This window comes from Eschscholzia californica, unplaced genomic scaffold (genome assembly GCF_041429995.1).
Source record: "Eschscholzia californica isolate CP2 unplaced genomic scaffold, dmEscCali1.0.p SCAF_2, whole genome shotgun sequence".
Classification (NCBI taxonomy): domain Eukaryota; kingdom Viridiplantae; phylum Streptophyta; class Magnoliopsida; order Ranunculales; family Papaveraceae; genus Eschscholzia; species Eschscholzia californica.
In genome coordinates, this window is record NW_028238309.1 from 65,423,302 (window position 1) to 65,450,477 (window position 27,176).

Consider the following 27,176-nt stretch of genomic DNA (forward strand, 5'->3'; position numbering starts at 1 on the left):
ATGTGGCATGACCAAATGATGAAAGTTTGACTATGCCTCGTCTCATAGCAACGACACAGACGTGTTAGTGTCGTGTCGTGGCATAATAGACACGACATCTCACCTCAATATTTGCAGATTGTTGGGTTTGGGGGCTTACAAAATGAAGTATAAGTCAAACTAAATTGACGTGGATCAATTTATTGGACCTGAAAAGTGTTTGATTTCGGCCGATTCAGTTGGCTTTGACCACTTCAGCCCATTTTGGCTCACCCTTTCCTGTATGTACGACGAAAATTCTATATTTGGCTTGATCTGCCTCAAAATTAGACCAATTGAAAAATGGAAAACAAATTCTGCAGAAGAAGAGTTTGCATAAACATCAAAACCTTATTCATTACACATTAAAACCAAAAGTTTGTACAAGTTTTCATCTGTTAGGAGTGACTGAGGATCTTTAGAATCAGTACTCTTATCCGCTTCAAATCATCTTTAGAATCATTACGGTCCAAAGACCTCTAAGTCTTATTCAAGAATTACTGAGGATCTTTAGAATCAACTTGTTGTAGTCACGAGCAAAAGATAATAGATCCTCGATACTCTTCTTCTGTTGTCTCTGCAGGATTTTCAGTCGGTTTTCATCGCCACGTCGTTTCACTATTTCAAGTCTTGATTCCATACCCTTCTTTATATATGACCATTTTCTCTAAACTTAATGAACTTTTTAGCAATAGTTTCACAAGCTCCATTTCGTTTGCTTCGCCATAAAAACCCTTTATCTCGATTTCTTAAGATGACTTACAAAATTAGAAGGAAGCAAATCTGGTTTCCAAAACTCATTGTCATCTTTCCATTTTATATAACCCTTCAACTCCTGCAAAACACCATCAAATTTTCTCAAAGGATAAATCATTGAATGTGGCAAAAAATGAAAATCAGGAGTTCGCACGTTTAATTGATACTCACAAGAACTTGATCAAAATGTATCGAGAGAGTCTCTAAGTAAGGAGCACTCCTTAATAAGCCATATATATTGAGAGAAGCGCTATATTCTGAACATGGTTTTATCGTTAAATGCCTCAAGTTGTTGAATGTAGTAGGCATTCGTATCACACCATTTGCTATTAGAAGCTTCATAGTCGAGAAAAAGAAAGGAATTACATTGAAGATTTACATGCAATCAGAATTATATTGAATCAGTTTTCATAATGTTTGTTATCTACCTTAGTCGTCAAAATGACCGACTTGTTTTGATTTGGGCATATTTGAGTCAAGCGTGTGATAAGTTTGGATTATGAACCTATATATATATTGGCTAACATAATATGAAATAACTGTTGTGCCCGTGACTACAACAAGTTGGGCTCAGACTATTAATATTTGAAAGATTCGGACGAATCATAATCATACAATTAAAAGAACACTGGCTAAGATTATAACAATATTAGATTCAAACATGTAAAAAAAGAGAAATATATCTCAATAGTCAATCAATAACCCTTGGTTGTAGTAAGATGTTTAGTTTTCCCCCTTAGAGGTTAAGGGTTCGAGGCATGCTGACAATTCAAAAAAATAACGTACCTCAATACACGCGCAACATAATGTTAAAATCTTGACACGACTAAGATTCTTAAGAATGCCGTTGAATTGTATATCTTTGAAATCGTTATCACGGATGTCAAATTCAGCTTCGATCAGATTCTCTCCAGTGATGATAGAGAAATGTTCAGGCGAAAACCCTACAAACTTAAATCGTGAAAGAGTTGGAATGTTGACTTCAATCCACATAACATCATCTTTGCCATCGTCGCACCATTCCAACACCAATGACTTGAGTTTCGATCTTAGGTCATGGAGATAAAGCTTAGGAGTATGGCACCGGATTAGTTGTAATTCTTCAAGGCAAGGAGAATTCGAGATGAAATGGTAAACTGAGTCCTCGGGTAGTTCTACTTTCTTCATAATTGCAGTCTTAAGTGACACGAAATCCTCGTACATAGAGGATATAAACTTGCAGTTGGTTAACCTTAGATCGGTGAGTGATTCATTTCGGAAAGAAGATTAAGGTAAAGAGAAGATGAATCTTTGGAAAAACCCTTCGGTTTTATTCGAAAAGTCTAAATCAAGTGCTGAACAATTGCTAACCATAGCAAATTTAATAAACAGAAGGATTCGATGGGAATCTACTCCGAACACGGACATGTTAAAACCAAGTCGAAGTTTGTGAAATTTTGTGATCTCACTGTGAAAAAGCACATATTGGACAAACTCAAGAAATAGATGTTTTCGATCCTCCAAGCAGCGTAGCTTACCATATCTTTTGGAGAAAGAGATAAAATCTAGGTCTAGAATAGGAAGTTCAATCCATACGGATTTCCATTGCTTTGACAAGAAACTCGTCGAAACTGCCTCCTCAGTAGGAAGTAAAGTAAGAATTTGTACTAAAATTTCGTCGGGTAATGGACTTATATGATCTGTATCATCTCTCCTTACATTATCCATCTCTTTTTTTCTGTTTTTGTAGGATCTTGATTTTGGAACTAATCGATCTTAAGGCGCTATTCCTTCTACGTCTACTGTCGAACATTAAACATGCAAGAGATGGGTAAATTTTGACCTAAAACTAGTGAATCAGAGTATAGTTAACCAAACAGAATTGAGATTAGACAGGGACCATTAGACAAAAACATTTCAGGGTTTAGGGTTTATACAGAAAATGATTTCCTCTCATTCTCATACATGATGGGTTTGTGATTGATTTTGAAGTTGAATTCTAAACTAACCAAAATGTTGAAGGAAAGGAAACTAATGAGAAGAGTTGAAGCAATTTACTTACATGTTCAAGCTTGGTTTGAACAGAAAATGAAAGTAGAGATAGAGATGAAAAGGAAAGATGGTCATACATTGGTGCCCTTACCCATATTTATTCACAAACTTACCAAGAAAATCCATTAGATTTGAAACCAAAGATTTGGTTTTCATTTGGGATGGAGATTTAGATTTCTTATGAGTAATTCTCTAATAGATTCTATGTTGACCGTCTAGAAATTAACGTTCTACGTTTTACAGCAACGTGTCTAAGATTGAGACCAATAGTGACACGATGCGAAGAGATTGATTTCGGAGTTATTAGACACAATCCTAGGAGATTGAGTTCAGAGTTTGATATCACTATTTCCTTTTACTTTTGAAAATTGCAATGCATTTGTTTTCAATTTAAAAGAAAATTAAGAAAATCATACTTACTGCCAGAATGGGTGAGGGGATTTAAAATTTGGGGGCTGTCATGTTGACATTCTATTTTTCATCAATCTTGGTAATTTGTCATTTTATAATTTATCGTTTGTTAGTAAAATGACATAAATGAATCTTTAATCGATTACAGTAGGAAATCTGTTTCACTTTGATGGGTTTAGTTTACTTCCGTTAATGTTGGTTTCCAACATAGAGTCTAATCTAAATAACGTTAATTTTTTTGTAAGATAACGCAAATTTGAAGGCAGAGGTTTCTCTAATAACACCACCAACATGCATCTTTCTCTAAGCGTGACGACGCGTATGTAAATTGTTGAAAACCATCTATTGTTAATCAATATGTCTTCTAATTCCTTGACGCATTACTCATCTTCTTCCTTCAATTATTCTTCACCATCAATTCTTAATCAATATCTCTCAAACAAATTATCATCTACAATTTACATATTTTGGAAAGTCTCAATTTCTTCCTCTTTCGCGTTCATATGATGTTCTTGACATTGTCGATGGAACATCACTCAGATTTAGAAAATTTAGGCTCATACGAGTCAGATTTAGAAAACTCAGATTCAGACTGGGGGAGTTGTCTTTGGTTCTTCATTGGTTTGCTGGTATTCAAAGAAGCAGAACATAGTTTCTAGATCTTTTACAGAAGCTGAGTACAAGGCATTGTCTCTAGCTACCTCTGAGTTGCTATGGACTTCATATCTTTTGAACGAACTTCATGTTCCAATTCATTTTCCCATTACTTTGTACTGTGACAACATGGGAGCTAAGTATTTGGCATCAAACCCAGTTCTCCATGCTAGAACAAAGCATGTTGAGATTGATTTTCATTTTATTAGAGATTTGGTGATCCAAAAGTCTCTAGAGCTCAAGTTTGTATCATCTGATGCTAACCTTGCAGATATTTTTACCAAGGGAATTGTTTCTTCAACTTTGGCATACATCAGGAGCAAACTCATGTTTATCCCTTCCTCAAAACATGTGTTTGAGGCAAGGGAATTGTTTCTTCAACTTTGGCATACATCAGGAGCAAACTCATGTTTCCCTTTCTCAAAACATGTGTTTGAGGCGGTTTCTGAGAGAGTGGATGAAGAAGAGTAACAGAATTAACAACTCTCTTTCTCTCTAGTATTTGTGGGTTAAGTTCTGTGGGCTTTGATTAGTGATGAGATTGTTAAGGGCACTCAGACGTCTGCTGTGGTTAACACGTGTGGGTGTTAGTTAGTTTGTTAAGTTGGGTGTTTAGTCGTTAAGTTTGTTTGTTAGCTTAATTGACTTTCTCTCTCTAAATTTTTGTCTTGTAATCCTTTATAAGTAGAGATCATCTTTCATAATGAAGATTACTTTGTCTTTCAGATTTATTTCGGAAAGATAATGGAAGTAAAGTGGAGATGGATATCGAGGAAAGTCCTTCTAAACAATGGCCATTACCAATCATAACTCCATTTTCACCATTATAGGGGGTACTAGCATGAAAGGTTGTCTTTGAGTGTGTCATATGACTTGTAGCTCCTGTGTCAGCTATCCATTTATCATGTTTGGCACTGGCACAAGTCAAATGTATCTCTTTAGTAGATAAAGATGTAGTCTTGTGATTTCCTATCAAAGCTCCAAAATGAGCTTGCTCTTCTTCTACATCTTGGGATTCTACAAATTCATCCCCATCTTCTTCTAATTCTTTCAAGTGCAAATGTGCAGAGTTTCTAGGAGGAGGTTTGGTAGAAGAGGAAGATGGTTCTGAGAAGTCTTTAAAGCTCATTCGACATTGTCTAGTTGTGTGGCCCCATTTATAGCAAATGACACAAGGAACAATAGTGTATTCAAAGAAATTGTTTCTGACTTGAGGAGAGTTCTGTTTTGGTTGAAATCTTGAACCAGAATCAAGAACTTGATTTTGGTTTAATAGTCTTTGACTTGAAAATGAAGATTTTCCCATACCCTTATTTGGAAATCTCTTCACAAAATAGGCCTCATTATCATCATTGGTTTCCTGCTCCTTTAACCAATGTTGATGGTGAATAAGTCGACTCCTAGGTTTAGCAAAGTTCAAAACACCTTCTCTATTTTGGATAGTAATGACAAACTGATAGTATTCTTTACCAAGACCATGAAGTGCTACCCTAGACAATTCAGAATCACTAACTCGATCATTTACTGCCACAAGAGAATAAACCAGATTCTTTATCTTGCTTAGGTACTCAGAGATTGAAGCAGACCCTTTCTTTATTGTTTGAAGCTTATTTCTCAAAGAAGATTTCTTAGCTTCAAATTCTTGAAGATATATTAATTCAAGAGAGGTCCAACTGTCTCTAGCTGTTTTCAATCCTAAGATATCTGAAGCTATTGAATGAGTAATGGTGCCTTTAATGCACAATTTAACAAAATTGTGATTTTTCTGCCATTGAAAATAGGTTGGATTAACCACATCTCTTCCATCAACAACAATAAATTGAGAGGGTTCAGTATATGTGTCATTTATGTAGCAAATTAGATCATTCTCAATTAGGGCATTTTCAATTTGATCTTTCCAGACCAAGAAATTTGAACCATCCAATCTAGCCGAAATAAGACTAGTAATATTGGCATTTTGAGAATACTGACCTGAATTAGGGTTTATATTTTGTGTTTGAGGATGGAGAAGTGCTCCTGAATTCTCCATAGGTGAAAAGATTAACTCTTTGATTCCTTGATGAAAGAAGCTTCAACTCTTTTCTGTGTCGAAAATTGTATCTCTGATTCGTTGATAACAGAAGTTTCAATTTTGAATTCAATGTTTTGCTTGCTTTTAGTCCCAATTTGGTTTTTCCTGGATTCGATGATTTCGAAAAAAAAGACACTAGGGCTCCGATACCATGAAAGATAGAAGAAGATTTTTGTTACTTTCTTGAAGATTAGATAATTACAATGTGAAATTAGTTATGAACAGATTAGCTAACTCTTAACAAACTAATTTGTTCTTAACTAACTTCTAATTACATTGCACACGAGTGAGTCACACAAGCACAGAGAGTGCCTATGTAAACTAACACTAACCAACACTTCAGTCTTCAGTCCTTAATTCATCTTTAATGTTCTAAACGAACCCTTCTTTCTCTTTGATCTTCTGAGATGATCCTTCTCTCTTACCACTACATTCTTTTTTTTTGTTGAAAATACCACTACATTCTTTGACCTATTATCACATTTCTATACTTATAAAACTGGAATGGTTCCCTACATATTATTATGACATCTTTGGCGTGAGCACGCAATTTACCAAATACACTTCTGTAGAATATAAAGTATTAAATAAAACCCATTTTTATTGTTTTTCAATCCTTGTTTTTTTTTTTTGTATTTTTATTGGTGAAGTAAAGAAACTAAAAAGTGAAAAATAAAATAAAAATCTTCTTCTCAATCAAATAGTACAATATCTTGCATATCTTAAAGTTCTTATTTTAGAGAAACAAATTATAAAAGATAATATTCTATTCACAAAATAATCTAGTTTAGGAATATTTATTAAAATAGTATAAATCTGCCTCAAGTTTCTATAGACATAAGATTATATCTAGCACAATCAGTAATTCAATTTATTTTACATCTTTGACTTGGATATTCTCAAGTTGTATATAAACACAAATACCCCCATCATCCATTTCATTATATAGAATCAAGAATGGAGTCTAACTGTTTAAGCCCATCTCTTTTATTCTCTAAGAGTTTCATTATGTTCTTAGTTGTGTCTATAACCATTGTTTGTGATGCTGCTATTACTGATGAAAGGAAGGTTCTCCCATTTTCTCTATCTCTGTAAACTTAATCAGTTTGTGTTGTTCGTATTCTGTATTTATTTAATCGCGCGTTATTGTTGGTTAAGGTATATATTGTGTACATGGGTGGGCTTCCAGCTAGTAGGGAATACTCTCCAACATCTCACCACAATAGTATTCTTGAAGAAGTTCTCGAGGGAAGGTACGTACTTTACTAGTTAAGGCTAGAAATAAGTGAGGATTTTTTCAGTCGATCGGTTATATTGCTAGACATCATTTCGTCAATATTAGACTTTCTATGAGAAAAAAAGACTAATTTTGGTGGGCTTGATATGATTGTTTGTATACTAATGATCGTATAGCTCGGTGGAAGATGCTATTGTCCGAAGTTATAAAAGGAGTTTCAATGGATTTGCAGCAAAGCTCACAGAACAAGAAGTTCAAAAACTATCTGGTAACTTATGCCTAGAGGAGAAGATTAAGTTTCATTTCTGGTTAATAATAATAGTAAATATTTGTCTTTATAGGCAAGGAAGGCATTGTGTCTATTTTCCCAAACCGAATGCTTCAACTTCATACAACGAGATCATGGGATTTTATGGGATTCTCAGAGACTGTGAAACGTAATCCTACTGTCGAAAGCGACACAATTGTAGGTATACTAGATACTGGAATCTGGCCAGAGTTGGAGAGTTTCAAAGATGATGGATTTGGTCCACCGCCTAAGAAATGGAAGGGTGTCTGTGAAGGTGGTACAAATTTCACCTGCAACAAGTAACTATCTTACACCCTTGTCTACTTGCTCTATGTTAGTCTAAAATATTAGACATTTTCTACATTCACTTAGGGTTTTAGTCAATATTTGGTCCACCCGGATGGCTGGCGCGTTAATAAGACTACGGGTATAAATCAATTATTTATAGCTTACTGATTTTGTTTCAATTAACTTTCAGAAAACTCATCGGTGCAAGAGTTTATAACAAGAAATATTTCTTGGGATCCGTTACAGACGAAGTAGGACATGGTACACATACTGCATCAATTGCAGCCGGTGCTGTCGTAAAAGATGCAAGCTTCTTTGAGTTGGCCAAGGGAAATGCAAGGGGTGCAGTACCCTCTGCAAGAGTTGCTGTTTACAAGGTCTGTTACAGAAATGGTTGCACAGCTGCCAACATCTTAGCTGGGTTCGATGATGCAATTGCCGACGGTGTCGACATTATTTCAATCTCTATAGGGTTATCTAAGTCGACTGGCTTTGACGTGGACCCAATTGCCATTGGTTCTTTCCATGCCATAAAGAGTGGCATTCTCACTTCACAGTCAGCTGGTAATGATGGTCCAAAACCACAAAGTGTAAGCAGTGCTGCACCTTGGTTGTTAAGTGTAGCAGCAAGTAGTACAGATCGTCGGATAATCGACAAGGTAGTGCTAGGAAATGGGAAGACAGTCGTGGTAAGCCTCAACTTCTATTAGTTATATGTGAAATTCTACTTAAATACTATTAGGTTAACAAAGAATGTTCATTTTAATTGCTCATATATGGTGGCTAGGGTACTGGGGTTAATTCTTTCACCTTGAATGGAACTAAATTTTCACTTGTATATGGGGCAGAAGTTTCGAGCACGTGTGGCGCTGCAGCTGCTCGGTAAATTTTCTTACTAAAGAATTTAGTTTTAGTTATAAAACAGAATTTTGTATTAATTTTAAATACTACTGAGAAAATCCAGGAGTTGTGAATTCAGCTGTTTAGACAGAAACTTAGTGAAAGGGAAGATTGTTGTATGTGATAAGGAAAGCAAAGGTCGAGAAGCTCTCAACAAAGCTTTAGGAACAATCATGATTTCTAACGAACGCGATTTTTCTTGGGTTTATCCTCTACCAGCAACTCTTTTAGGCCACGAAAGTGGTGTAGATGTTAAGTCTTATATTCAAACCGACAAGTAAGTCCATTTGAATTCGATAAAGTGAATATGAATGTATAATACAAAAAGAAGGCCATCTAATTTCTATGTTATCTCTTTTCTCCACTGATTGCAGAAACCCTGTAGGAACTATTTTGAAAAGTGAGTCTATAGAAGATTCGAAAGCTCCTGTAGTTGTTTCTTTCTCTTCTCGTGGGCCGAATGTCCTCTTACCTGATATTATCAAGGTAAGTATTTCGTTAATTCTACACGCACATATATACATATGTAGTATCATCGAATGTTGTCTTTTTCATTTTTGTTTAACGATTAAATTAATCTAACCACAGCCAGATATAACTGCCCCTGGTGTTGACATTTTGGCTGGGTTTTCACCTTCCGCGAATCCATCGGATGTAGAAGGAGATGAAAGAAAGGTAAAGTACAGTATATTATCCGGGACGTCAATGTCGTGTCCTCATGCAACGGGAGCAGCAGCTTACGTCAAAACTTTTCATCCTGAATGGTCTCCTTCTGCAATTAAATCTGCTCTTATGACTACTGGTAAGTGTAATCAATTGAAGTCCTCCTTTTTTCGTATGAGTGGGGTACTTGAAGTCTATATTTACTCACTATTGTTTGATTTTTTTTAGCTTGGCCAATGAATAGGACCAACAATGAAGAAGGTGAATTTGCTTATGGTGCTGGTCACATTGATCCTGTGAAAGCTGTCAATCCTGGTCTTGTTTATGAAACACTTCCAGAAGACTATGTCAAAATGCTATGTGATCTTGGTTATGACAAAGCCAAAGTTATACTCATAACAAATAGTACTTGTCCCGAAAGTACTGGTGCCAGAGGAACGCCAAGGGATCTCAACTATCCCTCGTTGGGTGCTCATGTTGAAGCAAATGAGGCAGTCAACTTGAACTTTACAAGGACTGTAACAAATGTTGGTTTAGCTAGTTCAACATATAATGCGAGGATCAGATATTCAGATGAGAGGGTTAAGGTGACAGTGAACCCTAGTGTTTTGTCATTCAACTCTTTGAACGAGAAAAAGTCTTTTATTGTGACTGTCGTTGGAAAAGAATTAGGTCCAGATGTTACATCCTCTTCGGTACTGGAATGGTCGGATGGGGTTCACAGTGTGAGAAGTCCTATTGTCATCTATTCACAGTTTATTTCTTCACAACCAAGCAATTAGCAAATTAGATTGTACCAACTCAGCGTGGCAAAAGCTTGTCGTAGATCATTTCTGTTGAATAATAAACAATATACTTTGTCCTATTCTTTCATCTCTACAAAAGCTTCTGACTCTAAGTAGCTAATTATCTCCGCTTACAACATCTTATCTCTAAGGAATGTGAAGATTGTCACATTGGGTAGTAATGTATTTTCACCACCCATGATTTTGGACCCATTTCTGTCTGGAGCGAACTTTTTTTTTTATTAATAATCTTAACAAAAATCTACGTATGATACTAGATCAGTTTTAATAGGTTTTCGGCATATAAAGCACTGTTAGATGTCTAGTCCCCCGTGCGTTGCACAACAACAATCATTTTTTTTTTTTTTTTGGTTTACGAACATGTTTGAAGTCAAAGCTGATTTCATTATTCTCATACCAGATCAGTTTTAACAGGTCTAAAGTGACTGGAAGGCTGGAACATAATAGGTTTTCGAAAAAAAAACTACGTACCTAGACACGTTATTGACATAACCTTCTCTCTCTCAGAAGATTCCCACTAAGAATTATTAACATAACCATCCATCCATCCATATTTTTGTCAATCCCACTAAGAATATTGCTAGATGTAGCAAATATTCTGTTGCAAAATTATCTTCAATTAATATTGGGTTTCTTCTAATTGCATGAATAGGTTGAGAATACTAAAATGAAGCTTCCAGGAAGTAACCATCCATCTTTTTTTGTCAATCCACTAAGAATAATTGCTAGATGTAGCAAGTCTTCTGTTACAAAATTTCTCAATTGACTAAGTCGATCAAATTATTAGTTTTTTCGATCCCACTAAGAATTGTACTATTCATTTCATCCACTATAAATATGGCATCAGTTTCTTCTTCATTAGCAGCAAAGTTTTATTTTCTTCTCCTATGCTTTCTCTCCTATGCTTCAATACCCACAAAAAGTTTTACCTTAAAACTCATTCACAGAGACTCCCCAGAATCTCCTCTCTACCCTGGTAACCTCACTTACCCCGAAAAAGTCAAGCGCCTCGTTTTCTTCTCCGAATCCAGGGCTCTATATTTGAATTCTAAAGCTACAAATTATTCATCGTTAACCAAAAACCAAACGGTACCCATTGTTCATCCTCATGATCTCATTCAACCTCCAGTTGCTAATAGTGCCAGCAGTTTTCTGTACTTAGTCCAACTAAAGTTCGGACCTTCTGATCCCTACTATTTGGTACTAGACACCGGTAGCGACCTAATTTGGACCCAATGTAAAGCTTGTGAGCCAAACTGTTTTCCTCAATTTCGAACACCAACTTTCGATCCAACTCAATCCACCACTTTCCGAACTCTTCCATGTGACCACCCTCGTTGTACAAAACCGAAATACACATGCGACAACGGAGAATGCAAATACAACATTCAGTATTTAGAGGGAAACTCTTTAGGTTACCTCGGTACAGAAAAACTTAGTTCCAGAGATAACAATGAATCCTTACTGAATACAATATTTGGCTGTACTACAGCAAGTAGTGATCTCGGATTTGAAGGAGATATAGATGGTATTCTGGGTATGAGCAGAGGTATTGTGTCATTGATATCTCAAATGAGAGATGAAACAGAGAAATTCTCTTACTGTCTAGTAGATGAAATGAAACACAAAGACGCTCGTAGTTACCTAACATTCGGTGACAAAGTTAGGTTTCAAGGCAGTGTTCAATCGACTCCATTTATAACCTTGATCTCTGAGCCAGACTTGTACGGACTGAAGCTTTTGGACATTAGTGTTGGTAACCGGAGGTTGAACTTCCCTCCGGGTACTTTCGATATGGGAGAAGATGGACGTGGAGGGTGCTTCATAGATTCCGGATATGCTTTTACAACCATTGCTGAGGAACCTTACAAAGTTTTCAAGAGTGCTATAGTAGAGCATTTCGGTGATAAGCTCACACCGATTCCGGGGCTTCATGATATAGATTTATGTTTCAAGATACCTCAAGATTATGCTGCCGAAGTCCCGAGTGTTACGTTCCATTTCGAAGAAGAAGCTGATCTAATAATGAAGTCAGATACTGTGTTTAAGTATGATGGTACGGAAGGCTATTACTGCCTTCTTATTCTTCCTAGCCAGATGAATGACTTCACCATTATTGGAACACTTCAGCAGGTGGATATCCGGTTCCAGTATGATTTAGGAGCACAAAGACTTTCGTGGGCTCCGGAGGATTGTCATTCCCATCCCTAGTGATCTCTCTCGAGTCATCTTTTATATAGTAATTCATGATGTAATGACATTGTCGTCTTCGCGACGTGTCGTATAAGTTTTTAATCAAATAAACTAATAATGAAATCAGAGTTCCATTCCTTCTATCCCTACTCTTAAACTTCAAACATGCAAGAAATTGGTAGTACATTTTTTACCTAATAAAACTAGTCAAAGCAGAGTAATAGTACTTAACCTAAGAGCATCTCCAAACGTGCTCTATTTCTTCATAAATAGAGATTTTGGAGCTCCAAAGGCTCCTCTACTTCTCTATAATATAGAGAAAGGTGAATAGTGAGCCTTCACATGTGAAGGCTCACTATTCACTTCTTTATATTATAGAGCTGACTTGACATAATAGATTTTTGGTCCTTGGTTGTCATAAAATTTATACTTGAGTCCTTAATATCTTTTATGAATTGACACTTGTGTCCTATTACTTTTGTATTCTAGTAAACTAATAATACTATTTAATTAATTATATAATTATAAATGGCCATAATTAAAATTTTATTAATAAACATAAAATACGTAACAAAATACAAAATTGGTAGATACGGAAGTGGTGGATACGGAGGTGGGTATGGAGGTGTAGACGAAGGTGGGTATGGAGGTGTAGATGGAGGCGAATCTAGAAGTGGAGGCGAAGGTGGAGACTTACATGAGTACTAAATAATTTTACGGGAGTAGTTACGTAACAATATTAGTTTATATTTTCGTAGTTTGTAGTAATGTACGCATTGTAATATCTCTAAGATTTGTAGTAACGTACGCATTGTAATATCTCTAATATTATATGTATTTTTTAATATAATGTTTTTATATGTAATCTATATTAATTATATTTAATTTATCAAATTTTAGAAGTTATAAGTAATAAAAATAATAAGTTATAAATTTAAAACTAATAAAATAACAAAGATGCCTATATAGAGACTTGAATAGTGTTTTGCGTTTGGAGTGAAACTCTATTTAAGGAGTGAAAATATAGAGATTATGCCAATATAGAGGTTGGACGTTTGGAGATGCTCTAACTAACATAAATGATGGTTCGGAATGAATAAACTTGTCAAAAACCCTAACTTTAAGAAGAAAACAATAATGAGGTCTATCAATTGATTACACATCGGAAGCCCATATTTAATCCCTTCGATTTGAAATCAGGATTTGGTTATATCTTGTGAAGGAGATCAAGATTACACATGTTATGGAGCTAACAGCCCATCTACAATCATCATACATGTTATGGAGCTAATTACACTTCTAACAGTACATATCAAACCAATCTCATAAACTTCCTTCTTCCTTCTCTATCTACATCAAACAACAAGACAATTATCAAGAATGGGTATCGAAAAGCCATAGCCGGTCGAGGCCCAGATACCGTTTACGGGTCATTTCAGTGTAGAGGTGACATTACAGAAGAAAAATGTCAAGAACATGTTGAAATAGCATCAAAAGAGATCACACAAGATTATAGATGTCCAAACTCTAAGAAAGCAATAATATGGTATGATGAATGTATGTTGAGATATTCAAATCAACCATATTTCTCTATAAATTCTCAAGGTATTAGGTGGGTTAATGAATGATCTTGTGAGAGAAGCTATTTTTAATGGGTCTTCTTCTACTAAATTCTCAAATAACACAGACTAGTTTCTTAAGGTATATGGTTTAGTACAATGTAATCCTTAAAGATAATTCACAACCCATGAGGTCTTGTTGATAAGTACACTCCTACTAAGGTGGGATAGCAAGAGGTCTTATTTATCTTCATGAGGATTCTCGCCTTAAGGTTCCATTCCTTCAAACATGCAAGAAATTGGTGGTACATATTAACAGAACTAGTGAAATCAGAGTATAGTAGTTAACCTAACAGAATTGATAAAGGAATGAATAAACTTATCAAAAGCCCTAACTTTGGGAAGAAAGAAAACAACAATGAGTTGATTGCCCATACTTAATCCCTTAGATTTAAAATCAGGATTTGATTATATCTTGGGAAGGAGATCAAGATTTTCTTTTGAGAAAGAGATTTGTTTTTCAAGTGTGATATACATAAAAATTAACTTCCCCTAACACCACCACTTCACCCTCTAGAAACATTATAGGGTTTACTGCAACGTTTTAGTGACACGGTTGAAATTGAGTTTGATATCATTATTATGTGTAAACTTTTTAAAATGGCACTACCATTTGGTTGTCACAAACTTCAAAATCCTTGAGATCCGAGGTTCAATTCAATCAGAATATGTGGAATTTATGAGGGTATGAATTCATCGCACTTGATAAAGCTGCTGAAGAAGCTGAATGGTTGCGAAGCTCTTTGGATGACATTCTAATTGGCCTAAACCAATCCCTTCAATTTTGATTCATTATGATTCCACAGTTGTAATAGCTAAAGCTCAAAACAACATCTACAACGGAAAGTCTAGACATATTCGCCGAAGGCATAACTCGATTAAGCAATTGTTGGCTAATGGAGTAATTTCCATAAATTTTGTGAGATCTAAGGAAAACCTGACAGATCCTTTGACGAAAGGATTACCGAGAGATGTTGTAAATGTAACGTCGAGGGGATGGGGATAAAGCCTATATCAGAGTAAATCATCTATGACGGACACCCAACTCTGGAATTGGAGATCCCATTACTTTGGTTCAATAGGACAACTAAATTGTAGATGATAGATTATGAAAACTCAACGGAGAAAACTCCTATCCACCCCTATGACAAAGAAAGTGTACATGTTCAATGTGGCGGATGAGATCTATAGCTTAGGTATACCAAGTGGGGGGAACAGGACACCCTTGATGGACTCACCTATATGAGTGTGGAAGTGGAGCCGCTTCTTATGAAAATTTGGCTATTCTCTAGAGCACTCACGAATACTAGGATATGCTCATGGCCGGTAACGAGCACAACCAAATGATCTTGACAGAAATTAGAGGACTTGTGTGTGAGGTTTGTTAATCGAGTCTACAAAACAGAAGTTCGGTTCAAGAACATCATGTTCACTGAACGACTAGTAGTCCCAACGAACCAACACAAAGCAAATGTTTAAGTCATAACGACACCTTCGCTGATACACAATGCCTCGTAGTCTTTTCTACTATTCATCTCTTCTAATTTTATTCATGTGGGGGATTGTTAGTTTTGTTTGAATAAAATATAATCTTTAGCTTTTATTTTGGAATAAAGTGAGCCCACCCTTTCGGAGGGAACTTTTTTTCCATAAACAAACAAAATACAATTTTATAGTAACAACACTTATAGAACAAAGTGTAAAACATTTTCATCCTCTTTACTAAAATAGAAATGAAAACTTCAAACAAAAGTGTTTTGTCCCACATCTTTCAAAGAGAAAACTAGTTTGAGTTTATATGGAGAAAGTCGGGTGTAAGGGGTGTGGCCCATTGGGATTACAATAGTGCTCTCCGGAGGAAAGACCCATCACTTTTTAGAGGCACACCTTACCTTACCCGACCCTGGCTCCGGCTCCGGCTCTGGGAATTGAATATTAGAATTGAAGTTTGCTTCTTCAGTTTTTGACAAGGAACAGTTGAATCGTAAGGCTTCGCTCACATACTGCAAAAACAATATCAAATTCGACGGTAGCAAGGGCGTTTGAAGTCTTCAAGATAGTGAGTCCAACTCGTGCCTCTGTTCCACCATTATTGTTTTATTGTCTACCTGCAGGTTCATTCTCTCAGTTGGTTCACTTACTGTTATTTAAAGCTCTACAACAAGAAGAAGATGCAATCAAAGAGATTTGTATTTTATAGTAACCTGGCCGTTAGGCCCACTAATGAACTGGTCGAGAGGCCCACTAGTTGGATGGCCGCCATCAGTTAACATGTTTAATTGATACTTACATGAACAAAATGGATCGAGAGAGTCCCGAAAAAAGGAGCACTCCTTAATAAGCCTGGTAGACAAGGAATTCTGCTATGATCTGACCATGGGTTTACCGTTAAATGCCTCAAGTTGTTGAATGTACTAGGCATTGTCGTCATACCATTTTCACTTAGAACCTTCAAAATTGTGATTTGTCAATTAGCTTTCACCCGACAACAACAACCAATCGAGACAAGACTTCTAGAATCACATGACAATGCATTTTGTGTCATTTATACGACTTCCACAGGCTTATGAATTTTGTATCCTACCAGATAAACTTACGAACTACTTGTACGCACATATTTCAGGATTAATGACTAAATAAGTAATTTGTTCGGTAAGATGTGAAACCTGACTCAGATCTGAATTTATTTGAGTCAAATTTCAAAATGTTAGTATCTTTTATCGAGCCCTTAAAATGATTATCTTGTGCTGATTTTGAGCACGTTTGAGTCAAACATAAAATAAGTTTGGCCAAAAAAACCTACATAACTTAAAACAACTATTTTGATCGGAAAACTCATACTCATTATTCAAATTCACACATTATAGACTCAGACGAGTCAGATTCAGACAATATAGAATGTACCGCCAAAGGTTCCAACAATACCTAATATATATATATATATATATATATATATATATATATTTTAAAATTTTGACATGACGAAGATCCTTGAGAATGCGGAGATCCTTGAGAATGCGGAGGATCTGTATCTGTTTCAAGTCAATACTAATACAGTCAAGTGCAACTTCAATCAGATTCTCTCCATTGATGATAGAAAAATGTTCAGGAAAAACGCCTGCAAACTTAAATCGTGAAAGAGTTGGAATGTTGATTTCAAGCCACCTAACACCACTACTGCTGATTTCGCAATTATCTAACACGAAAGACTTGAGGTTCGATCTTGGGTGATGGAGATCAAGGTACGAGATAACATGACAACCTATTAGTTGTAATTCTTCAAGACACGGAGAATTCAAGATCAAATGACAAAGCGAGTCCTCGAGTAGTTTTACTTTTGTAAAAATTGCAGTCTTAAGTGAGACAAAATTAGCATATATAGAGTATATAAAGTTGCCATTCATTAACTTTAGATCGGTCAGTGATTCATTTTGCAAAGAAGATAGAAATAAAGTGGATATGGATATTGGGAAAAACCCTTCAATATCAAGTGCTGAAAAATTACTAACCATAGCAAATCTAATAAACTTCTCCATTGGATGACTACAAACTTGGGCAAAACCAAGTCGAAGTTTGTGAATTTGTTTAATCTTACTACATAAAAACACATATTCAACTAACATAAAAAATTATGTGCTCCATCATCAAATTTTAGCTTATTATATCTTTTGGAGAAGGATATAAAATCTAGGTCTAGAAGAGGAAGTTCAATCCATAAGGACTTCCATCTCTTCGACACCAAACTCGTCAAAATTGCGTCTTCAGTAGGAAGTGTTCTTCTCTGGTTATTAATCGATAAGTCGATTTCTCTCTGTCTTGGCTTGATTCGGACAGAGTTTCCTTTCTCTAACTTTATAGAGAGATAAACTATTAAAGAATAAAGATAAGTCAATATTCCTTCTTTCGGGCTAACCGAGATAGGTGTTTAATGTAGTCGAGGCAAGAATAAATTCTCTTTCCTTAAGACATTTTACACCCCCGTAACAGTACCAAACGTTAGGGTGAATGCCTTCGGGATACAACGACTAACCTTTCAGAATTTTAAGATGGTACTTCTATATTCTGAAAGCGGGCGAACCTTTGTCAGTATTATGAGCTCTTTGACTGATGCGGATGATCTTCTAGATGCTTTGGAAATTCAGATTTCACTCGAGACTTCTTTCTTCCTTTTCCAGATATTCTAGTCTATCCAGAACCTCTAGAAAATACTTCTTTAATTAGATATTCTAGGCTAACCAGAACCTCTAATTGTTAGAAGGGAAGAGAAGAAGAGAATGAATTGAATTGATGTTCTAGACGACCTATGAAGAACTTCTTTCTTCCTTTTCTAGATATTCTAGTCTATCCAGAACCTCTAGAAAATACTTCTTTAATTAGATATTCTAGGCTAACCAGAACCTCTAATTGTTAGAAGGGAAGAGAAGAAGAGAAGAGAATGAATTGATTGAAAATTGGAGTGGATTTGGTTGGTTTATATAGGAGTTGAATGGATGCATAGTGTCTGTTGGGTTAAAAGACATATCTGTTCGGAATTAGGGACCAAACAGGAAGTATAACTGATTGTAGAAGTCGGTTATAATCTGGGACGTCGGATCTGGGTGAAAATCTCGGGTGGAACGCCCACCGTCAGATCAATACCGAAATGTGCCCACAGATTTGGATGCGCGTGGTATTCGCTCAAACGACCCCTGATCTAACTTGTCCCGTTTGACGTTTCAGACCCTGACTTAACCGTTTTTTCACCCAAACTTCAAACTCGAATTTCTCATTCATCCGGAATCGGATTCGAGTAATTCTTTGCTCTAAATTTAAGAGCTCGACGAGACGAACGCAATGGCGCGTTCGGTTTCTGAATTTGACGAGTCGGGTCGAGCCAAAATTGGCTCCGATTCCAACAATCCCCCACATGAATGAAAATTCGAGGTTTACTATATACAAACATACTATACTGACATACTGACACTAAAAGAGCTCATATGCGGAACTTCGCTGCATCGGAAGAAGGTAGTCTTTCGACTTTGAACCTTTCCTAGTGAATAACTACAAGGTCTACAAGGACGGCAGTGAACTTATCGTCTTGAACTGAGTCCTGGAAATTGTAAACCTGAATAGCTATCACACAACTAATCCCTTACCGACTTAGGTTCTCGGTTGTGTTCATTTCGGCCCTGAACATTCCCGAATTCATGTGTGCTTTAGAGAAGTCGGCCTAGACGACCTTCCCACGGAACCGGCATCAATTCACACACATATAGGTTATCCGTAATAAGGTATCCTGCTATACCTCACGTTAGAATCAAGTTCTAAGTTTTCGGATTCATTAAAAGCTTAATGCTTAGCCTCTCAATGCAGGCAACACTGTTATCATCCTAGGAATGGGTAAGAGATAGAAATCTCTTACAGTGTTACTGTCGAGTCAGGATATAGCTTCAGTTGCCCTTTGAACCTAGATCGTGGGATCTCCAGTCATCTAGGTAGGGTTTCACCATGCCTTTACTCATTTACTTTAGGCGTTTTTGCCACATTCCCCTTGATGATGCAATTTCAACTCTCTTGTTCACCCTTGTTCTTTACGGATCCGCCAGGTAACGTAGGATTGAGCATAATTTAATTTATGCATTCCTTGAGAGCAATTGCTTTACGGTGCTAGTCTATTTATTTTGAATTCTCTAGACTTACCGTATTAGTGCCTACGCAACAACTACTTAGGTTTATTGCGTGCACTGGCTTCAATCACAAACAAATATCCTCCAGGAAGTTCACCTACTTCCTTTGCTTTCTCCAAAACAATGTATCCATCAAGGCCTTTAGGATTACATTATTGATCCAGCTATGCACGTCTGCCTCTGAGGATTTTGTGATATCGTAGCCCTTAGTGGTTTGTCATATCCACTGTTTTGTATCTGAGATTCGAGTGTTGTCCACATATCTTCGTTTTCTTTTATGATATGTACAACCAATTAATACGAGTCTGCTCAGATACCTAAGAACTATTTGTTACTATGATAACTCTTTCTTGAATTTGTTCAAATTCAAGTAGTTATGCTTATCGTGGTTTTTGAGTGGTTATTCTACCATTCTCTGTCTAACCTTGCACTTTAGATTATCAATCATGAGTAATGAATCAATCTGGAAAAACATCGAATCATATCTTCTTAAACACTTTCTTATTCCTAACTAGTATTGTCTGTTCTTTTGAACAGATGATTCACGGTTGAATCTCGTTACTTAGTTTAGGATTAGGAAGAGAAGTTCTTTCCATTTGTGTTTTTCCCAGATTTGTTGAGTGAATTTGGACATTTACGTCATCACTTATATTCACACACTTGATTTCCGACTCTTGTCACAACTTAGTGAATATAACTATAGTTCTTAACTCAATTAAACCTTATTGACCAACATTCTTATTGGTTAAATCTGGTTTCCGAGGTACTCTATAATTTCCCTCTTTTCACGTCTGTATGATGTTGTATCGTCAGGAGAATATAGAGACTTTTATGCCATTTATAATTGGCATTTTGGTTCCTTTTGGTTCCCCCCACATTTCAAGAGTATTTTCTCTTATTCGTCAATTTGGGTGGAATTTTATAGTATTCCATATAGGGTACTGTTCAGATATGTAACAATATCTGCCCCCACAGTTCTAGGGTAACCATTGGATTCTCCTCTTTAACAAAACTATTTTAGTACACAATTTCTTTAGTGTAGTGTCTTTAGTTTTGTTCTATAACATGATGATTTATGATCATTAAAACCTTGAGATATAATACAAGGCGAGTTTCTCGTTTAACTCTTTCTTAAGTTATATGTCTTAATCATATATACTCGTTTGATAGATTATGATCATCAAAGTTATCATTCATTAGTTTGTCCTTTATCGTCTCTAGATTTCGTTCATACTCTTGAATTGAAAATCTTACCAAGACCCTTGAATTTACTATTCGAGTCACGTCTAGACCGAATGATGTAATATTCAACTTTACGTCTTATCAACCTTAATTCTCTTGTCTATCCAAGAAGATTAGGTTGCTATGAGGATTTATAAGGACTATTCTGTAATGATACAAAACTAGGGACCTCCTTACAAAGACTTTAAGGATTTATTTATAATAACTCCTGATCTTGAGATCTTTCAGCCAAGGTCCTTCCATTTAACATATCTGAGGATTCCTTGTAATTCTTAGACAGGCCTAAGGACCTTCTAGAGAATTATTTACCGCCTGAATATGTTATACGAAATAACTTACTTTCTCGAAGACAAGTTTAATTTCAGAATTTTGCATTCTTCGTCAACTTTGTATTCGAGAGTGTTTCACGGAATTTTTCATTATCTCAGACCGATGATTTCTTTCGAACAGTTTATCGTCTCGTAGCTATTTGTATAATGAGAACATTCTGTCATCGACCTTGTCTAACCGTTTAGGTTTTGACATTTGTCTTGACATACTTTTCCGCTAACTTATGCGGTTGTCATCTTCGATTTGTCATCGAATTGAATCTTTAGGATCATGTATTCATCATTGATCGCTCTATGTATTCTCGATATACGGTTTCACACCCAGTATTTATGTCGATACTTGGTGGTCGAGGTGTCGCTTAGTTTTTCGATGTCTCTGTTATCGAGAAGATATTTTAAGAGTCATCAACTAAGTCAACATTTGTGGTCACCATGGGTTGAACCTTATTTCTGTTCTTGGCTAGTAGTAGAATTTTAGTGAAATACTTCACAAAATTCATCGAGATTAGATTGATCATCGATTTTTAATCTTCACTGATCGAGTTTTATCCCTTCTAATGTTCTGTGCTTCCATTATACCAAAAGAGTCGCCGTTTGATGAACTATGCCATTCTTGGCGTATATCTCGGCGAAGGGAGATTCATACTCTCCATCTCAGTCGTTTCTCAAAGCCTCAATCTTTTTACAAAGTTGAGTTTCTACTTTGATTTTATAAAGCTCGATCTTTTCGATTGCTTTATCCTTACGTGTTAGTAAGTAACAGAACCAAGTGGAGTCATCGATAAAGGTAATGAATTGCCTTTTCCACCTTATGTTTGAACCGTTCTTAGGTTATAGGGTTCATTGTGAATTAAGTCTAAAGACTTTGAACAACGTTTTAGTCATTTTTTGACTATACACATGTTTGACATGTACGTCTTGAGTAAATTTCGAGTTTCGGAATTTAACTCCAAGCTCATTAATGTCTTTAATGACTTATTATTCACATGTCCTAATCTTTCGTGACAAATATTGGAGGACTCAATAATATACACATAATTATTAATTTTATTAATAATAGGTGCCTTCGGCATTACATGGGTAACATTTAATTGAAATAACCCCCCACATAAGTGGCCCTTTCCAATATACATCATTTTCTTAAATATGATAACGATATCTGACAGAAAGATTAGTCTGAACCCGTTCTCACTTAAAAGAGAACCAGAAATCAAGTTCTTTTGATTGTCTGGAGCATGGAGTACATCGGTCAAAGTCACCTCTATTTCGGAAGTGAATTTTAACACGATCTTTCCCCTTCCTTTGACTTGGGTGGTCAAGCCGTTTACCTTGAATAAGGTTTCTCCTTCGGCTACCTCTGTATAGGAAGAGAATAGGCTTTTGTCACTACAAACGTGATGATTTGTCTTAGAATCGACCCACCATCTCTGGTTGTTAACCAGGTTATCTTCATGTGCCTCTGCACAGAGGTTCATTTTATGAAGTAGATCAAACGCCTTTTCGAACTCAGTAATCATTAGACGGTGATTCCGATTTTCGGTGTCTTTTGCTAATAAAGCTTGGTTATCGGCTTTTTCCCTTTGACTGTCATATGTGGAGTGACAATCTTTGGCTAGGTGGCCTCGCTTTCTACATTTGTAGCATTCGACAGGCCTTTGCCTTTTCCTCGACTTGCCTCGCTTCTGCTTCAGAGCGAAGTCAGTTCCCTTGAACATCTCTGGGTTTTCCACGTATGTGGTGTTAGGCTGAAGAACCCGTAGGGTGGTTCTTGTTCGTGCCATTTCCTTTTCTGAAACACACAGAAAGTAAGCCAAATTAATATCTTATAACCAGAGAAATAATCGCTATATAAAATGTCTTAAGATTGTTCTTCTCTGGTTATTAATCGATAAGTCGATTTCTCTCTGTCTTGGCTTGATTCGGACAGAGTTTCCTTTCTCTAACTTTATAGAGAGATAAACTATTAAAGAATAAAGATAAGTCAATATTCCTTCTTTCGGGCTAACCGAGATAGGTGTTTAATGTAGTCGAGGCAAGAATAAATTCTCTTTCCTTAAGACATTTTACACCCCCGTAACAGTACCAAACGTTAGGGTGAATGCCTTCGGGATACAACGACTAACCTTTCAGAATTTTAAGATGGTACTTCTATATTCTGAAAGCGGGCGAACCTTTGTCAGTATTATGAGCTCTTTGACTGATGCGGATGATCTTCTAGATGCTTTGGAAATTCAGATTTCACTCGAGACTTCTTTCTTCCTTTTCCAGATATTCTAGTCTATCCAGAACCTCTAGAAAATACTTCTTTAATTAGATATTCTAGGCTAACCAGAACCTCTAATTGTTAGAAGGGAAGAGAAGAAGAGAATGAATTGAATTGATGTTCTAGACGACCTATGAAGAACTTCTTTCTTCCTTTTCTAGATATTCTAGTCAATCCAGAACCTCTAGAAAATACTTCTTTAATTAGATATTCTAGGCTAACCAGAACCTCTAATTGTTAGAAGGGAAGAGAAGAAGAGAAGAGAATGAATTGATTGAAAATTGGAGTGGATTTGGTTGGTTTATATAGGAGTTGAATGGATGCATAGTGTCTGTTGGGTTAAAAGACATATCTGTTCGGAATTAGGGACCAAACAGGAAGTATAACTGATTGTAGAAGTCGGTTATAATCTGGGACGTCGGATCTGGGTGAAAATCTCGGGTGGAACGCCCACCGTCAGATCAATACCGAAATGTGCCCACAGATTTGGATGCGCGTGGTATTCGCTCAAACGACCCCTGATCTAACTTGTCCCGTTTGACGTTTCAGACCCTGACTTAACCGTTTTTTCACCCAAACTTCAAACTCGAATTTCTCATTCATCCGGAATCGGATTCGAGTAATTCTTTTCTCTAAATTTAAGAGCTCGACGAGACGAACGCAATGGCGCGTTCGGTTTCTGAATTTGACGAGTCGGGTCGAGCCAAAATTGGCTCCGATTCCAACAGGAAGTAAAGTAAGAATTTGTAGTAAAATGTCGGGCAATCGACTTATATGATTTTTATCCATCTCTTTTTTGTTCTCTTCTTCTATGTCATTGATGGCTATTGATTTTAAGGTTCCATTCCTTCTATCCCTACTCTTAAACTTCAAACATGCAAGAAATTGGTAGTACATTTTTTACCTAATAAAACTAGTCAAAGCAGAGTAATATAGTACTTAACCTAACTCACATAAATGATATGATTCAGAATGAATAAATTTATGTGAGTCAAAATTTCAAAATTAGTCTAGATCAAAAATCTACATAACTTAAAACAACTATTATGAGCTATTTCATCAAAAAAATATATTATGAGCTTGGGTAGGAAAAATTAGACTCAGACTATTCAGATTCAGACAATTTAGACTCGGGCCATTCAGATTCAGACAACTCTGACGTAGACGAGTCAGATCCAGAAAATAAAGATCGTACCGCATAAGACTCTAAAAACGACTAAAAAAGTAGAGTAGAATATTAGGAGGGTTCAAACATGTCAAAAAAAGAGTAACGCACCTCTAAACACGTGCTACAAAGTGTTAAAATCTTGACACGCTTGAAATTCTTAAGAACGTCGAGGAGTCGCATCTGTTGCAAGTCAAAATCCATAGTGCTAAGTGTAGCTTCAATCAGATTCTCTCCATTGATGATAGAAAAATGTTGAGGAATAAAGCCTGCAAACTTAAATCGTGAAAGAGTTGGAATGTCAACTTCAATCCACCTATCGTCCTCATGGTACGGAATCAACACGAAGGACTTGAGTTTCGATCTCGGGAGATGGAGACGAATACGCCAAGGAATATGACAACGTATTAGTTGTAATTCTTCAAGACAAGGAAAATTCAAGATCAAATGGTAAACTGAGTCCCCGGGTAGTCTTACATCAGTGAAAATTGCAGTCTTAAGTGAGACAAAATTAGCATGTATAGAGGAGGGTATAAACTATAAAGTGGCCAAAGTTTAACTTTAGATGGGTGAGTGATTCATTTGGGAACGAAGATGGAAGTGAAGTGGAGATGGGTATCGAGAGAAGAACCCCTTCTAATTTCTAAACACTACAAAAATCGCGAATATTGCCGACGGCCCTTACCGACGGACAAATGTAAATGTGTCGCGATAAAATATTCACCGACGGTTTTAGGCAGAGGCGTCGGTCGTATTGGACTTCCGCCGACGGTTTTTACTAACTGACGTCGGCATAGGTCGTTCCGGGAAAAGTCCGTATTTTATAGCTTGCCGACGCACTTCGTTTTCGTCGGCATATATTAGTTTCTCGACGGATTTATTTTCTCCGTCGGCAATAGTTTGGCGGGATATTTATTTTTTCGTGGACTATATTGGCGCTCAAAATAAAAAAAAAATTCCGCCAAAATTTGGCTCGACGGTTTTCTATAACCCGTCGGTGGTAATTTGGCGCACATATTTTTTTTCTTCCCGCGAAATATTATCCCGACGGCATTTTCGTCCGCGTCGATAGTGGTTGACCCTGGCCGACGGTTTTCTTTATTTTCGTCGATAGTGGTTGACCCTGGTTGACCCTGGCCGACGACCTTTATTCTTCTCGTCGGTAGTATCCCTTAAAAAGAAAAAGAAAAAAAAACGCCTCTTCTTCTCTCTGTTCGATTTTTTCTTCTCTTTCTCTCTTGGAGTCTTGGTTGAGGAGAAAACCCTAGACAACGGTTGTTCCTCTATTTCTCTCCCTTTCTATTGGAGAAAAGTCCTAATCAACTACATCAAGTAATCAGTAAATTATGAAACCCTATATTTAACTCTCTCTCTCTCTCTTCCTCTCTCTTTGCAAAGAGGAAAAAGCCCTAATCGACTACTTCTTCTTCTCCAAATCGGTAATTAGGTGTATTGGAATCGTTATTACTAGGTCTGAAGGCAGTACATCTAGAAGCCCTAGACGACTTCAGCTTGAACGAAATAATTGTTGCTATGCCGACGACATTTATATGATCCCGACACTTTTTTACCGTCGGCAATACTCGCGATTTTTGCAGTGAAAGCAAGTGCTGAACAATTACTTTTCATAGCAAATTCAATAAACCTAGGGGTTCGACGTTTATAGACGTTCGAAGCCACAGAAAAACTAAGTCGAAGTTTGTGAAATTGTTTGATCTCACTACGGAAAAACACATATTCAACTAACTCAAAGTTCAACAAAAAAAAACTAACTCAAAAAAATTATGTGCTCTGTCATGAAAGTTTAGCTTATTATATCTTGTGGAAAAAGATATAAAATCTAGGTCAAGAAGAGGAAGTTCAATCCATAAGGACTTCCATCTCTTCGACACGAAACTCATCAAAACTGCTTCCTCAGTAGGAAGTAAGGTTAGAATTTGTAGTAAAATGTCGTCCGGTAGTGGACATATATGATCTTTATCCATCTCTTTTTTTCTCTTCTTCTAGGTCATTGATTGATTTTAAGGTCCCATTCCTTCTATTCCTACTCTTAAACTATAAGCTCAAAAAACAACAAAAGCGAGAAAGATGGAGAGAAACAACAAAAGCGAGATAGTAAGAGAGAGAGTGTGTGTGAAGTGATTGGTGGGCGGAAGTTGTGAAGGTGGAGAGAAGATGAAAATTATGGGCCAATTTTCAATTAAAAAAGTTTTGGGATCAAAATATAAATATGCCCCCTAAGATTCAACAGACTCTTATACATGGGAAATTCAAAAAACAGTTGGGTTCTATTCTTGATTCTACCTTTAGATTCAAGAATCAAGAAAGTTAGTTAGTACTTAGAGAAACTAACTTCCAATATAACTACCCAAAGTTAGTTTTAACCGTTATATCTTCTCTCTCTCTCTCTCTTTCCTCTTCTCATCTTCCTTCTTTATAAGCTAACCCAACCCTCCTTCTTCAATCTCTCCCTTGCCTTATTACTACTCATCAACCGATATCTCCTAAAGAGAGAGAGAGAGAGAGAGAGAGAGAGAGAGAGAGAGAGAGAGAAATATGGAGACTGATACCTCCA

At 36.5% G+C, this 27,176-nt stretch overlaps 5 protein-coding genes across 5 annotated transcripts; 2 read left to right on the forward strand and 3 right to left on the reverse strand.

The window, feature by feature from the left end:
* Positions 1-508: 508 nt before the first annotated feature.
* LOC147560408 (uncharacterized) lies at positions 509-1,941 on the reverse strand. Its single transcript, XM_086659270.1, has 4 exons — positions 1,561-1,941; positions 946-1,110; positions 782-853; positions 509-685 (listed from the first exon to the last, which is right to left on the reverse strand). The coding sequence occupies exons 1-4, from the start codon at positions 1,939-1,941 to the stop codon at positions 509-511; spliced, it is 795 nt and encodes a 264-aa protein (XP_086515396.1).
* A 2,620-nt stretch (positions 1,942-4,561) lies between these two features.
* LOC147560409 (uncharacterized) lies at positions 4,562-5,899 on the reverse strand. Its single transcript, XM_086659271.1, has one exon. The coding sequence runs from the start codon at positions 5,897-5,899 to the stop codon at positions 4,562-4,564; it is 1,338 nt and encodes a 445-aa protein (XP_086515397.1).
* An 881-nt stretch (positions 5,900-6,780) lies between these two features.
* On the forward strand, positions 6,781-10,183 carry LOC147560410 (subtilisin-like protease SBT4.13). The gene is made up of 10 exons (XM_086658013.1): positions 6,781-7,009; positions 7,100-7,194; positions 7,355-7,446; positions 7,520-7,766; positions 7,946-8,444; positions 8,543-8,637; positions 8,720-8,932; positions 9,030-9,141; positions 9,244-9,457; positions 9,547-10,183. Exons 1-10 carry the CDS (start codon positions 6,899-6,901, stop codon positions 10,098-10,100), a joined length of 2,232 nt encoding a protein of 743 aa, XP_086514139.1. The 5' UTR covers positions 6,781-6,898; the 3' UTR covers positions 10,101-10,183.
* A 778-nt stretch (positions 10,184-10,961) lies between these two features.
* On the forward strand, positions 10,962-12,460 carry LOC147560411 (aspartic proteinase CDR1-like). Its single transcript, XM_086659272.1, has one exon. It carries the CDS (start codon positions 10,962-10,964, stop codon positions 12,333-12,335), a length of 1,374 nt encoding a protein of 457 aa, XP_086515398.1. The 3' UTR covers positions 12,336-12,460.
* Positions 12,461-24,541: 12,081 nt separating this feature from the next.
* LOC147560412 (F-box/FBD/LRR-repeat protein At5g22700-like) lies at positions 24,542-26,586 on the reverse strand. Its single transcript, XM_086659274.1, has 3 exons — positions 26,375-26,586; positions 24,713-25,073; positions 24,542-24,652 (listed from the first exon to the last, which is right to left on the reverse strand). The coding sequence occupies exons 1-3, from the start codon at positions 26,584-26,586 to the stop codon at positions 24,542-24,544; spliced, it is 684 nt and encodes a 227-aa protein (XP_086515400.1).
* Between the last annotated feature and the right edge of the window lie 590 nt (positions 26,587-27,176).

What these genes read in the sequence shown, in the direction of transcription:
- LOC147560408 (XM_086659270.1), bottom strand. Translation starts at nt 1,941, where the DNA reads ATGAAGAAAGTAGAACTACCCGAGGACTCAGTTTACCATTTCATCTCG. An exon ending in TATGTTGCGCGTGTATTGAG is followed by an intron (nt 1,111 to 1,560) that starts GTACGTTATTTT and finishes TCGACTATGAAG; the next exon opens with CTTCTAATAGCAAATGGTGT. An exon ending in TACATTTTGATCAAGTTCTT is followed by an intron (nt 854 to 945) that starts GTGAGTATCAAT and finishes GGTGTTTTGCAG; the next exon opens with GAGTTGAAGGGTTATATAAA.
- LOC147560409 (XM_086659271.1), bottom strand. Translation starts at nt 5,899, where the DNA reads ATGGAGAATTCAGGAGCACTTCTCCATCCTCAAACACAAAATATAAAC.
- LOC147560410 (XM_086658013.1), top strand. Translation starts at nt 6,899, where the DNA reads ATGGAGTCTAACTGTTTAAGCCCATCTCTTTTATTCTCTAAGAGTTTC. An exon ending in CTATTACTGATGAAAGGAAG is followed by an intron (nt 7,010 to 7,099) that starts GTTCTCCCATTT and finishes TTGTTGGTTAAG; the next exon opens with GTATATATTGTGTACATGGG. An exon ending in TCTTACCTGATATTATCAAG is followed by an intron (nt 9,142 to 9,243) that starts GTAAGTATTTCG and finishes ATCTAACCACAG; the next exon opens with CCAGATATAACTGCCCCTGG.
- LOC147560411 (XM_086659272.1), top strand. Translation starts at nt 10,962, where the DNA reads ATGGCATCAGTTTCTTCTTCATTAGCAGCAAAGTTTTATTTTCTTCTC.
- LOC147560412 (XM_086659274.1), bottom strand. Translation starts at nt 26,586, where the DNA reads ATGGATAAAGATCATATATGTCCACTACCGGACGACATTTTACTACAA. An exon ending in AGAGCACATAATTTTTTTGA is followed by an intron (nt 25,074 to 26,374) that starts GTTAGTTTTTTT and finishes CACTGATGTAAG; the next exon opens with ACTACCCGGGGACTCAGTTT. An exon ending in TTTGTAGCACGTGTTTAGAG is followed by an intron (nt 24,653 to 24,712) that starts GTGCGTTACTCT and finishes CTACTTTTTTAG; the next exon opens with TCGTTTTTAGAGTCTTATGC.